The sequence below is a fragment of the Varanus komodoensis genome, unplaced genomic scaffold (genome assembly GCF_004798865.1).
Source record: "Varanus komodoensis strain SLA01 unplaced genomic scaffold, ASM479886v1 scaffold1, whole genome shotgun sequence".
Taxonomy (NCBI): domain Eukaryota; kingdom Metazoa; phylum Chordata; class Lepidosauria; order Squamata; family Varanidae; genus Varanus; species Varanus komodoensis.
This window is the reverse complement of record NW_025335268.1, coordinates 72,724,528-72,738,772: the sequence shown is the minus strand read 5'-3', so window position 1 is coordinate 72,738,772 and position 14,245 is coordinate 72,724,528. Positions and strand designations below refer to the sequence as shown.

The following is a 14,245-nucleotide window of genomic DNA, read 5'->3' as shown; positions in this document are numbered from 1 at the left end:
AATGCGAAACATTTTGGTCATATGTCTAAGAATCGCCAGAAATTCACGAGCAAAAGCTTTGTTGCTGTCACTGTGGTTTTTGCACATTCCTCAGACCCCAGCTTAAGTTTTAGGTTAAAGGTTTCCTTGGAGTGTGTTGCTCTTTTTCTTGGATCCTGACAGCTGCAGTGATTTCTAGCCTCCGTCTTTTTCTGCAGCGCTCAGACTCATTAAATATTAAGCCCAGCGTTCAGGAACACTATTCGCTCATTAATATTGCATCATGACCTAAACTGCATTGTTCAAAACATTTTAGGATGTTATGCAAATCTGTCAAATGACATTAACAAATTTGCTTGTGTTGGAAGTAAGCGAAAAATGACAAATGGTTTTGCGCTAGAAATATGCGCTGCTCCGTGGGCTTGGCATGGCGCGAGTGCTCTTTCGTCGGAGCCACTGGGTTCAGGAACACTCCACAGCAAGCCTCTTTGAAAGAGGAAGGCAGCCGGGTGGGGCGGGTATTTATGTTCACCAAAACATCTGCTGTACCTCATTGCAAAACGTGGAGGACTCTTGATATCCTGTTTAATTCTGGGGAGCGTCACACCTCTATACACGGTGGCCCAGCAGAGTGCTAATCTCTCCCGTGGCCCCAGAGGTTCCTGGATCACAAGGAACGGCTACTGTGCAAGTGCCCCTTGACCAGCACAATACCGCCACCCTTGGGGGAGATTTCGGGGAGCACTCGGAATAACGCGGTGCAGGGGACTGGTCAGGCTGGTGGCCCTGGTGGCAGCTGTGAGCTGAGTTTGTGCCCAGTTTGCTTGTGTGAATACGAATACCTTCTCCAGCACTGGCGAACATGCTGCTTCTGATCAAGACCTTACTGCCGTTTGTTTGTTTGTTTGTTTGTTTGTTTAAACATTTCTATGCCGCCCCATTCGCCGAAGCCTCGGGGCGGCTCACAACATTAAGTTAAAATACAAACATTAAGTTAAAACATTAACTTAACATAACATTAAGTTAAAATGTTTGTAAAATACAAACATTAAGTTAAAATACAAAAAATAACAATATAAAATAAGTCGCCCTGGCCAGATAAAATCAAATAATATTAACAATTAAAATGACGCTTAAATAAAAAGGTCTTCGCCTGGCGCCGAAAAACAAATAACGACGGCGCCAGGCGGACCTCTCTGGGGAGCGCGTTCCATAGATTAGGCGCCACCGCAGAGAAAGCCCTCCTCCGGGTGCTCACCCTCCTAATATCATTCACAGAGGGTTCCCAGAGAAGGGCCTCTATTATATCTGCCAAAGCTCTTGAGGCAATTTTCCGTGTTATAATAATGGCTTTAGATCCAAGAGCCATGATACAAAAGGGATTTGGGTGCTTGGGTTTTCCTAGTGTTGCGTGATGGCCAGGTGGAACGGGCATCACAGGGAATGGTAGTTTTGCAGGGTGGAGGAGCCAACTGGCGTTCCGTTCAAGCTGGTGGAGAACCTTGCAGTCCCATGTATGCAGCTGCCCCTGAAGCTGCCAGGTGTTGCAGCTGCTGGGAGGGGAGGAGCTACATGGAAGTCGCTCTCAGCCAATGTGATGAGCAGGCTGCATCTGCGAGGCCAGGTTCTAATTTTTAGCCCTAACTAGGCAGTGGTCTCGTGGGATGGTGTCACTGTTTAGCCCACTGCTCATTCATTTGGTGTTTGTAAATACCGCCTCTGCTACCTTGATAGCAAGACATTAACAGATAAAAGAAACCTAGTGTTTCCCCTTAGGTTCTTGCATTAAGAGTTCTAAACCTTGGTGGCTTGGTCATACCTCTTGTAGCCCGTTTCATTTTGATAGATTAATTCACCATGGCTGGAAATATCTCAGGTTCCTGTTAGCTTATTTTTATTGGAGCAAATTTCTGTTATGTCTGCAGTCAACTGGTGTCGATCCATGTATGTAGAACGGCTTTTGCTGTGTGGTTTGGCCTCCCGGCATGCGTGCATGCTAAACAAGAGGTGTCAGAAGTCACCTGTGGATCTGCAAACATTCCAGGAAGTTGAACTGCTTGGATAAAAGCCTTTGCGTGGATCTGGGACAGAGAGGGTGCAACTGTTCAGGTAGTGGCATCGAAGCCAATGAAGCTGACTGCAAGCATTGTGCACTTTCTCTTTGGGTTTATTTTTCTGGGCCTGTTACAGCAACCAGACCGTATGTGAGGGTTTTTTCTTGGCTTCCCAGTGCCGTCAGCTGCAATATTGAGTATTGGAAAACCAATATGTTCAGGTAAGTAGTGCAGTTGGTGGAGTGAATCCTTGCTGACTGAGCTAAATTATTCATTTTGTTAGTTTAGCTAACCTAGCTCTCATGCTGTGTGGGACAGCTTTTAGCATTGTGTCATAGACTAATTATCGCATCATTATTGGCTCAATGGGGAAGCGGGACCTAAGAAAGATTTCCAAAGAAAGATTGGACTTGGAAAATCTTTTGAATCCTAGTGGGAAGAATACTTGTGTTTTCTCTTTCCTCGGTGTTTAAAGTGGAAACACAAGAACATGCTCCCAGTTCGTCCTTGAATATAAATCAACGTGCTTATGAAGATAACACGCAAGTGGAACCTGCAACCGACTTGGACAGAATACAAATGTCAGTGATGATGGGCCACACTGTCCTGCTGTTCAGACCTTCTGCTAAGCTGGAACATTCCAGTCCTTGCGGGGCAGGAAGACTCTGGAAGGTGATGAGGAAGAGGTGCTGTCTGAGGCCTTCACTCGCACGTCGAAAAGGCATAGTTGAAGCGGACAAGGAAACCTAACAAGGCCGTTTTCTCCACAGAACTGTTGAGGGTGACAATGCCGGGATCGAAAATTAATTGAGTACTAGGAACATGCTCCTGCTCCCCTGATTACAATAATCGGTGTGATCCTGTGGTAGAGAACTAAATCAGGGAGGATTCCCAGTGAAGAAGTATTGTTATAAGGGGTGACTTCAGTTGTCCCCACATTGGCTGGATAAATAAATGCTCTGGCATACTTTCTTTTTTTTTTCTTTTGTGTTATCGGCAGTTGCCATCCACAGCGTACAAACGTTGGAAATGTACACGAGCGTAGTGGGCCACAGTGGTGTTGCACAAGCTTCTCTGCTCACTCCTGTTGGCCACTGGCTTGGGGTGCACACAATCTCCCCGGCGCACAGCAGCCATTCCTTCCCACAGGTTTGCAGGCAGTAATATTTCCTTAACGTTTTAGGGCCTTCCTTGACACTATTCAGCCGGTGGCACCAAGAACCTTCTGCTGCAGCTTTTCATTGCTTCCTGCCAAGGGCGCTTCCATTGATTGGATGACACAGCACAACCTTTGTTGTGTAAATCTTGTGCAGATGTCGAGGTTTAGGGCAGCACTTGGTTTGTGATGCATTTCTATAATCAGATGATTGTTTGGGGTGTCATCTTCTCTTGCCCCACAGTGGAGCTATAATTATTTATATAGATGCTCCACTGCATTTTGTAGGGCTGCTGTGTGGTATAGGAAGAGGCATAATTAGAGTTTAAGGACCTAAAACCAGGAAGGCCTGCACGTCAGCTGCAAATGGGGCATGCCGTTTTGACCTAGCTTCTTTCTTCATGTGGCAGCTGTTTGGCTTGCTCTGAAGGACCTTGCTTTTGAGTCCATTGTGGTGGTTGCTGGTCAAAGTGGGGAGCTAGAAAGTGCTCAGGCCAACATCCTTCCATCCATTTTATTGATAGTATTGAAGCGAAGGTGAATTTAATAGTAGTAGTAGTGATGATGATGATGATGATCATCATCATCATCATCATCATCACCAGCAGTAGTTCCTTGTGTCCAGTTTTTCCTCATACTTGAGAGGGCTGAAGCCTCTGCCTTTTGGTGCTCCTGACCGCAGCCTCCTGGATTTTACCAGTGCTTCTTTTTCATACTTCACTAGTGCTTTTCAGCTGCATCTCTGCTCCTTCCTGCTGGTGTCCTGCACGCTCTGTTGACATATTGCCTTCTGACTCCTAGGAAAACACAGAAATCACTGGCAGTTGGTGATCAAGGTTCCTTCCTCAGCAAGATATGAAGAGATGTTGTACTGTACAGGCTGTAATATTGTGCCTTTGAACAAACTGCTTTATCTCTTCTGCCAAAGTCTCTGGGAGTGCATAACCGAAACATGACCCATTTTATTTATTTTGTAGCCCAGTCTGTAGGCCTCCAAAGTTGCTTGAAACATGGTATCCTGATAGAAGGCCTGTTCTCACAACAAGAAGTCTCACTAGTGCTTTTTAGCTTCTACTAATTATAACTACAAAGGGATAAGATCAAAAGTCAGTAAGTAGTAAGAACAGTTACATCCTTAGTGATGTGTAACTTCAGCAACCAGCATTTGAATGTAAAACTATCAATACCTCCCTGCAAAAGTGGGCTGCAAGACATTTCAAATGCTGTCTCTTTCAGCAGAAGAAATAATGTTTAGCTTTTAGATGCAGAATAAATAGCGTGAGGCTCTTGTGGCTTGATGGTTTAAAGCAAAATCCTTTCCCTTTAGCACCTTTGTCCTATTACTTTATTAGATCAGGTTGTTTGCTTTGGACTGGTACAAGTTGCACATTTCCAAGGACAGTGAAATTTTCTGGGTACATTACTGGAGTACAGGGGCTAATAAAAGGTGGCCAATTCCTATTGTCTGCTGTTTCCCTTTGATTTGTCAATTCACATTGAACTCCAGGTGCTATTGGATTTAAGAATGTTGGATACACTCTTTTGGTTCATACTGATGGCCTAACTCCTCCAGTCTTCAGCTCCTGCTTGTGGGAAAAGCAGGTCATGAATGTCATTATAACACAACCCTTCTTCTGACTTCTCCAGCAACAAGTATTGAGACACATCTATGCATGATTGGACAGGAAAAAAATATCTAACAAATCCCAGCATTTCTCAGCCAGAAATTCTGGGAGTTATAATACTGTGCTGAGTTTCTGCCTTGTCTTTCTTTCACTTGCCAAAACAAAACAAAAACCTTAAGGAAGGTCACATAGTTTTCCTTTTCCTTTTATTCTCACTGCAACAGCCCTGTGAGTTAGGTCAGGCGAGAGTCTGTGACTGGCCGAGTGAGTGTCATAGCTGAACAGGGACTAGAACCTGGGTCTCTCAAGCCCTGTCCACTCACACAGCTGCAGCAGACACTCTCTGAGTTACAGGACAGTTTTCTTGTATAAACCTGCGTAAGAGTTGAGCCTTTAGTCACTGATTCTGCAGCCATTGCTAACCTCCTCCTCCATGAATTTTTCCAGTCTCCTTTTGAAGCCATCCACACTGGCAGCTCTCTGTCACTGCACCTTTTGGTAGTGAAGTTTGTGGACATGTTCAGTATGCAGACAAAATAATCCTGGTACTTTAAAAATATTTGAATACCTATTGAAGTGTTAAACTAAGACAATAAGGTGTGATATATATCTGTGTGCTTGCATATAAATTCCAGGTCCCAGGCTTATTTTTCTCACATTGAGATAGATGCTAATATTCATTGTTGGAGATTCAGCAGGTGTGCATTCTCTTTTAGTTGCAGTGCATACTGAATGCCAATAAAATATGCGAGGGGAGAAAACTACTGTAAGTTGATGCAAGCAAGTGTTTGAGATCTTAGGGCAGCGCTGACTTGTGTTTGTTTCATTAAGCTCCTTCAAGCCAAGCAATTACATAATGCAAATAAGTCAGGTTTGCATTCAGAACTTTCCCGGTTACACTGAAACCTGGGTGAATCTAAAATGAGATTGGGATATTTGTGCAAAACACTCTGGTCAATAAAACTCTGTAGGTATTGTCATAGTGATGATGTTCAATTTCAGGAGACACATCAAATTTCAAAGTTTGTTTGAAATAAATTCGTTGCAAGAAGACTCCCAGGAGAAAAAGAGAATGACTTTCTTTTAAAAGATGCTATTATGGTTGTGTATGAGGCTTGTTAAACGAGAACATTGGTAGAACTTTGAAAAGACTCAATAAACGCTATAACTATGTGGAGGATCTTTCTGTCTTCATTTCATGTTATCCATCCAGTTGATCGTCAAATGATGTTTTCTACTCTGGACATTTACAGATACAGTGCTTACCTACTGGCTTAATTTGAGCTTAAAATGGAAGCATAGGCTTAGCTTGAGTGTGTTCTGGCGTGCCTGGACCATGGCTGGAGATTGTTCACAGAACACCTTGGGAAAGCTTGACATTAATTTTTAACTTTTGGGGACTGCCTGGAGCATTCATCTGGCCCCTTTAATGATGATCAGTCACCTAATTAATACCATTTTGGCATGTCAGATGTTTTGAAAGTTCTATTCTTGACACTCTTTCTGTCAGTTTGTCATCATGTTTACTTTATCTCTTGTTATGCTTTTTTTAGAGTTTGTATATTTTATTGATTTCTTTTTTAAATTGTTTTGGGCCCCTCATGTGCTGTCTTGAGTGCCTGGTAAGACAGAGATGTTTTAGTAAACAACAAAACAAGTACCCTCTATTTATGGTCAGGAATTGCATGTATACCAAGCAAAACCATGGTTAAGGCAAGTTCTCTCTAGAGTCTAACAAGCCAGTTGGACTTATGTTCCCATATATGTGCCCTTAGGACAGTTCTTAGTTTGGCAAGCTAAACCACTGCTTGACCCTATGTTTTGGATTTCAACTAGGGGTCATGCTAAGGATCATTAAATATTCTGTGAGCAGATGCTTTTGACCAACCTGATGGAGCTACAAGTCAGATCAGTGCCCATCCCAGAATGCAGAAGAAGCAACTGCAGGCAGCTCAGGTGCTCTGAACAAAACAGAGACTGCCTATTGGTTGTCATCTAGGATGCACCTGATAACCTCTCCTATTTTTTCAAGCCTTAAGGATACTTGGAATTAACATGGCAGGAGCTGTTTTTTCTTTAGCTGTTGCAGTTGATGCTCCCCTCCCAAACCAACAACATGAGGTCCCTGTGGAAAAACCAGGAAAGTTTAGACTGCAAAAGAGAGATTTATTTAATTTTCAGGGTGGCTTGGCTGAATGAATATTCGAAATTTCATTGCACCAAAGCAGCCAAGCACCTGACAGGCAGCCACTCCTGATGGAAAAGGTTTATCACTATCTAGCAGGGTGGGGAAAATTTCAAGAGGCTGAAAGAAAAGGTTACCCCTCTGAGTCCTAAATAAGCATTGCAGTGCTTTTGTTGCAGGCTGCCTGGAGCCCTTAACAGGAACATCTTTTAAGGGCCTGGCCACTGATGTGAAACATTTTTCAACTCATGGGCTGAATTCAACTTCAGGAAAGCTCTCCATGGCTGCATTCCAGTGGTGTAAGATACAAATGGAGGGGGCCATAATATAAACATTGCCAGCATATTTTAGTTTAAAGCTCTTATTCCCAGTAATTATTTTGACTTTTCAGAATGTGGGGTGCTTCAGAAAAACCAGAAAATCACAAAATGATTGGGGGAAAGGAAGTGGGGGGTAGGGAAAGGGGGTATGGTCATCTTGGGGATCCGGTAGGGGCAGTTTTGACCCTGAGGTCGGAGGTTACCCACACGTGTGCTACAACCTTCTTTTAGAGTTCTCCATTTTGTAAATGACCACTTCTGTCCTAATATGCTGTATATTTAGTGACTGGATCATCCCAGAGTTATCTCATGTTTGTCAAAGTTAACATCAGCATTGGAACCATCTGAAATTATCTCAGGATGGCATTCCCAAACCTGTGATCACAGATTAATTATAGGACCAATATTAGCACTGATACCATGATAAGAAAGTGCTGTTCTATTTCTAATAATACTCAACAACTCCGTTTTAGGTCATCTTTGTCTTCAGCAACTCTGAATTTGTGCATGTTGATTTGGTTTTTCTGTTTTCTGCATCATTGATTGTGCAATAGATTCGATTTGGTTGGAATAATTTGGAGGATCTGGGGAAATCACTTAATGGAATTTGGGCCATGTCTGCATAATCTCGCATTCTGCTTGAGTAATTGAAGACGCTGCTTAATAAACTTGATAAAAACTCCCCTTTGGTTCACATTCCACAGGGTTGTATCTAGAGCACAAAGGCAATTGAAATTGTTATTGTCTGTTTTCTTCCATCCCGAGTCTCTTACTGTTTCCTTGGGGAAGGATATAAAGCTCTGTAATGGAGGCGGGGGCGGGGGGGAGCGTCTCTCACAAAGTGACCCTGGACACGATGGTTTGTTCTCTGAAGCTCCCTTGGCAACGGACAAAAGTGGTGGAAACTTGGAAACCTCGTTCCCGATACCCAACCCAAAGCCTGTTCGAAGAGCCGTGTTTGATATTCTCTTTCCAGCGGCAAACTTTCAGATGTTGACTTTGTGCTCAGCATGAGAACACACATAAAGCAGGTGTGTTTTATTAACAGCATTATTTAATACTATTTTAGTCCCCGTATAAAAATGTGCAGTGTTAGAAAGCCAGGTCTTTTAAAAGGAATATCATTCATTTTGGCAGCTTTTGAGATTGTCTGCTCATCATGCCGAATTTCCCGCAATGGGCTGATTATAGAGAGGGGTCAGAAGAATACTAATGTTGTTTGGATCCCCGTGTGTGATGCTCATGCAACAGGAGCTTGAATCCTCTTGGGCGGTGGAGGTGGCGGCCGTGGTTGGCAGTCCTGGAGCAAGGCCTGGGCTTTCTGAGACTAGCAGGAACCGAGCAACAAATGTAGGAGCATCCGCAGCCCCATCTCGAAGCAGCCAGCCTCCTGTGGCCCCCCCGAATCGCTTAGGTCTTACTTGCCGGGCAGCCCGGCCTCCCGGTGGAGTGGTGCCGTGCATGAAATGCCAGCTTTGGGAGGCTTCCTCTCTGGGGCGTTCAGCTGGTGCTGTTCGTAACGCAGGGCTCCATTGGTCCCCGCTGTTGAGGCTTTCTCACCTCATAGCCTTGTAGCTTGCCTGCCCAGCTGCCGTAGTTTAGGACCCCCACCTACATGTGAGTGTGTTTGTGCCTGTTTGTTTGGGCAAGCTCTGGATGAAGCAACTCGTACACAAACTTATGTCTGGGTGAAGTCTGTCAGGACGCAATCCTGTAGACCCCGGCCTCAATGCTTATAAGCCTCTGAACTCAGCATCCAGTGCAGAGAGGAGAGGAAGGAGGAGTGGCTGAGACAATCTCATCCCCTCAGTGACTGTATTAGCTGCAGCAAAGGAGGCCTGAGTACTGCCAGGGGACCTTACATACTGGCCACCCTGGTATCAGAGAAACTGAGAAAAAAAGCAAGTCAAAGGAACCTCCTGGGCCATCTAGGCTGACCTCCAGCTCCAGCTGGCTCCGCTCAGGTGATCTCCAACACGTTGTTGTCCAATCCTTCCTTCACTGATGGGGCCTCACCCACCTATCCGACACTCACTCTGTGTCCTGTTTAACCCTTTTCCAAGGTTGATTTTTCCGACCTCAGCAAAGTGTCTGGTGCTATTCTTTCCCTGTTGGCTGTTATGGGTGGAGGGATTGGAGTGCGGACCCTCTTCTCTGAGATCACAGCTCTGTTTTCAGCCTTGGATCTGGGAATCGGAAGTATCCTATGGTTTCTTAGAAGCTGCTTAGGAGACACAGGATCACATTATCTGTAATGGTAAAGAAATGATGAAAAATAAACTTCGATGCTTCACCTTGCATAAGAAAGGGCAGGAGTAAGAATAACTATGCCCGGGTTGTTTGCTATATGCAGCCAAAGAGATATTAATAATGTATTTAATCTTACTGGGAGATGGGTTTTTATAGTAATAATGATTTTTATATCTTGGTGCTGCCCTGATAAGTCAAAATAACATTAGTTGTGAGGCTTCAGGCTTTATGTGTATAATAAAATGTGGCATTCATACTTAGATGCTCCATGTGCCTTTTTAAAACCAGTAATTATGTTTCTGTACTCAAGCTGCTGGGAGTTTTATGACATCATCAACGGGTACAAACTACAGGGAATATTTTCCCGTGTTGATGAGAACGGGTTCCATTGCAGCAAAAGTCTAATAGTCTGGTGCAAATTTCTGGTGCAGGAGATCATTATATTATTGCTTTGGCCCACCCAGGTGTTACTTCTTGAATTTAGTCCTGTGCCTGTCTTTTCTCTCCCGGGTAGATTGAAAGAAAACCAGATGCAAGCGCGAGATGAAATCGGCAAACTTCTTGAGCGAGAGCGGGCCGCCTCAAACGAGCACTTGGCCAGAACCATTCTTCGTGAGAGAGCAGCAACGGAAGAGGAGCGCCTGAAAGCACAGCTGTTGGTAAGTGCCGTTGTTTTGCTTGAGGCTGAGAAGCAAAGTACAGATGCTGCAGAAGTCCCATAATAGCTCTGGGAGCCCTTCTGTTGCTTTCCTTTCACTTTTGGTTAAAATATTGGCAAGCCATGGTGGACTGCAGAAGGGAAGCAGAGTTTCAGAGCATTCTGTGATCGCAGGACGGATTCAGTGGTTGCAGTAGCTCAGTGATGTCTGGAACGTTGTAAGAACCTGACATTCGAGGCTCCTGTTCCGCCCCTTCCTTGGGGCCAAAGACCCTGCACAAGGCATTTGCTCCTTTGCGTCCTTTATGGAAAGGGAGGACTTGCACTGGAGAGGAGCTGAGGACAAGCAAGCTAGTAACTGTAGCGCACTTTTTATGAACAGCTTTAGGAATGGAGCTTGTGGCTTTTTTGTCATGGTTTTTGGGCCTTATATACTCAGGCCGTGAACCATTGATTCAAGGGACTGGACCATCAGACAAACGGAATCATTTCTCTCAGTCAGTCAGTCAGTCAGTCAGTCAGTCAGTCAGTCAGTCATTGCCTTGTGTGCTGTCCACCAATCCAGATGGATTCCCTCAGTGGCTTACAGGTGATTCTAATTAAGATTTTACAAGATGTTATCTTCACTCTACCACTAAAGGATGGCCTGTTCAAACAGCTCTGTGAGCAGGAAGCCATCCTTGTTTTCTTCATCCAAAAGCAAGTTTTTAAAAACTATGCCATTTTCCATTGAGTTTGTACCTGCATATGTCTCAGATGTTGGGATATATTCTGCTTCCGAAGGTTCCTGTAGCCTTCAAGATTGTTGTTGTTGTTGTTTTTGGACCGTTAGGCAGAAGATGATAATTTTCCATTAAATTGATCTTGTGAAATAGGTGGGAAAACTTTCAAGCTTTGTAAGGCTTTGTGTAAGGTGGCACTGGAAATTGGAAGAAACTGAATAATGAATTTAATGAATTGGAAGAAGCCAGATTACGAATAGTGGCACAACCCTGTGCTTGTCTTCTCAGAAGTAAGCTCCAATGAGTTGAGTGTGTACAGATAAGGTTGCAGCTGGAAGACACAATCCTGTGTGAGTTTAGACTAAGAAAAGGCCCAGCATGTTGGGAGTTGTAGGCATTTCCTGTCTAAACTTGCATTGGGTTGCTTCCTAAGTAGCTTAAATTAGGAGCCTGTTTGCCCTTGCGATGTATACAGTAGGATTCCTGTACTTGGGAAAATTCTGCAATCTTTAAGTTCCAACAAATCATTCATTCATTCATTCATTCATTCATTCACTCTCCTCTTCAGCTAAGAGAGGCCCCTAGATCCATAATAGATGCTCTTAGGTTCACAATCTAAAAGTCATGGTACAAAAAGAAAAGGGATCGGCAAAGAGGAGGAAAGAAACAGCATCTGATATCACTTCCTAATTACAAAGTTCTTACAGTGATCGGCTGGAATAGAAATCATTCCAGGAGAGGCAGAAGCAGGCATTTCCAGTCTCCCCGCTGAGCCAGTGGAACGGATTTGCTCCTCATCCCTCCCTCTGTGCAGCCTGCCGGCATGGCTGCTGCAAAATGAATGGAAGAGTTTGCTTCTCAGAAGAATCGCAGTGACCAGTCTGTTAATTCTTTTGTCGCTGTTCCATGCCAACAAGTCATTCCACGTTTAGTGACCCTATGAATGACAGCCTTCCAAAATGCCCTGCCCCACTCAGCGCCATTCAAGTTCAAGGCCGTGGCTTCCTTTATGGATTCAGCCCACCTCACGTTTGGTCTTTGGGGTAGTTGTAAACACGGTGACATCAACATAAATAACTTATTGATGTTTCATCATTGGAAAAAATGATGAGTTCCAAGGCGAGCTATGGCGAGCAAGGCTTTTAAGAAATGGATCTGTTGATAATGTAAGTTCACAAGGGCAGCTACATTTCCATCTCCTTATAACGATCTGACATTTTCTATTTCCATATTTGCTTCTCTGTTTGGGCCAAAATGAGCTGCCATTAAGACTTTACATTTTGGAAAGGCAGTTTATTGAGGTTCTAGTGATATAAAATTCTCATTTCCTGTTGAAGAGGCAAAGGAATAAACTTCTGTGCACTTTGGGCCACATATAACATATGAAGTTGATTATTGTTTGGAAGAATCTTTCATAGGAAAAATATATCGAGAGAATATATGAATATGCTGCCTCTTGTCTGGAGACCATTTATTTTTGAGGAACCCCCTTGCTCTCCCCCTTTCTCTCTTATGTTACCTCAATATATTGGACCTGGCGATTTCAGGAGAGAGTTCTCTCACTGCACACCTGCCTAGCTTATTGGTTCACCACCAGTGTTTACTAATTTATGCCCACAGGGAAGAAGAGAAAGTAGGCCACCTGGCCGTGGTCAGTAGGACTCTGCTACTTGCTTCATCGGTCAAGGCAGAGAACTGGCCTTAGGGGTGGAGGAAGGGAGGTGGCATCCTAGAATGGAAAACGGAGCTGACACTAACAAAATTAAATTCTGTAGAGGCAAATACGAAGTTACGTTTCCACACGCATAATTATCATAAGATAAAACATGCAGGTCTGCGATGCCTGTTTTGGCTTGGTGTATGCACAGAGGAAGCGAAGATGTGATCGCCTACCAATCACGCCAGTGGTGTGATGCAGCTGCAAAAAGGGCCTGTGTGATTTTAGGCAGCGTTCGCAGAGCCACAGTTTCCACGTCATGCAAAATAATAATTCAGCTGTATTCCGTAGCAGTCTCTCCTCATCTGAAGTGGGGACTTTAAGAATATTTAGCCAGGTTCAGAGAAGGACAGTGAAGATGGTGATTGAGCCATTTCGTTTCAGAAGTGTCACATCGGAAGCGTGGGACAATCAAGTGTAGGGTCCAAAGCACATAATCTGCAGTGGACAAGGATGTCTGGGAATGATGGACTCGAGACTTTGCCCACAAGGAGTCTAGCTCCTGAGGTGAGCGCCCAGGAACTGCTTCACCTGGCGCCCAGGCCATCCTGCTGCACCTCTTGGGGTCCAGGCTGCCTCAGAGCAGGCAGTAGCTGAGTGCACTTGAACTGCTGCCATGGCCTGATGCCTTGTCTTGAGAGAGCAGCTTGGGTACTTCATTTGGAGTAGGAAGCAACACATAAAAGCATGCTTGCATAAATACAAGCATGCTCTCTTTCCTAAAGGGCCCAGGATCTCCCCAAGCCCTTTCTCGCTGCTTCATTGAAATATGGCTCAGGGTATTCTGGTCTGATGCGGATTCCTCAAGAGGAGGCCTGAAAGCAGTGGGTAAGGAAAGAAAGTGAGCAGGGCTGGGAGGCAGAGGCTCTGTTCAGCCACCGGAGAAAATAATGGAAGCAGGGGACCTGGGGTGCTCCTTAAATAAGAGGGCGCACCATTGTTTCCTGTTGTCCCAGATCCAGTGGGCTTCAAACAGGGGAGTGTGGATTTTGGGTGAAGATTTCCAGATTACTTCTGGGCAGGAAGAGGAGTTGATAGTGGAACCGCCAGTGGGAGGGCTGTCTCATGCCGAAGTCTTCAAGCTGAAACTGGACAGTGATTTTGGGAATGCCTTCTCTCTCGGTTTCGTGGATTGAGCAGGGCGTGGGGCGAAGAGGGTCTCCAAGGGGACCTGCAGTGCTGGGATCCTTCTGTCGCTGTGATCTCCTTTTTGCACCAGGAGCTGAGAACACCTTGCCACAGGTGGGCAGTTCCTCTTCACATTTTCACTAGACTGACTGGGCTTGTCTAGTTCATGTGCTGGCAGTGAACCAGATAATTTTATTTTTTCATGTTGTTTCTTAGATCGCTCTTCATAACCCTGAGTGATAGCTGAAGCCCGCATACTGCAAGCAGGGCATTTTTGTCTCTAGCAGCCCCATTTATCTCCATTGTTTTCAACTTATCCACCCCTGACCACAAGGAGGGCCTCTGATTTTCTCCTAAAGCAGATTCTATCTGACCTTTCCTGCTGTTCACCAAACAATCCTTCCTTTGCTAACTAAGTTTTAGGGTTGACTTGGCTAGAAAATACTGCAGG

General features: G+C 44.6%; 1 protein-coding gene across 3 annotated transcripts in view; it reads left to right on the top strand.

The window, feature by feature from the left end:
* The window catches only part of CHCHD3 (coiled-coil-helix-coiled-coil-helix domain containing 3), a 203,808-nt gene that overhangs the window by 57,950 nt on the left and 131,613 nt on the right, over positions 1-14,245 (top strand). For all 3 annotated transcript variants that reach the window (XM_044428690.1, XM_044428700.1, XM_044428681.1), the window contains exon 4: positions 10,084-10,228. In XM_044428690.1, coding sequence (XP_044284625.1) covers positions 10,084-10,228 — 145 coding nt within the window. The remainder of the gene's footprint in view (positions 1-10,083; positions 10,229-14,245) is intronic.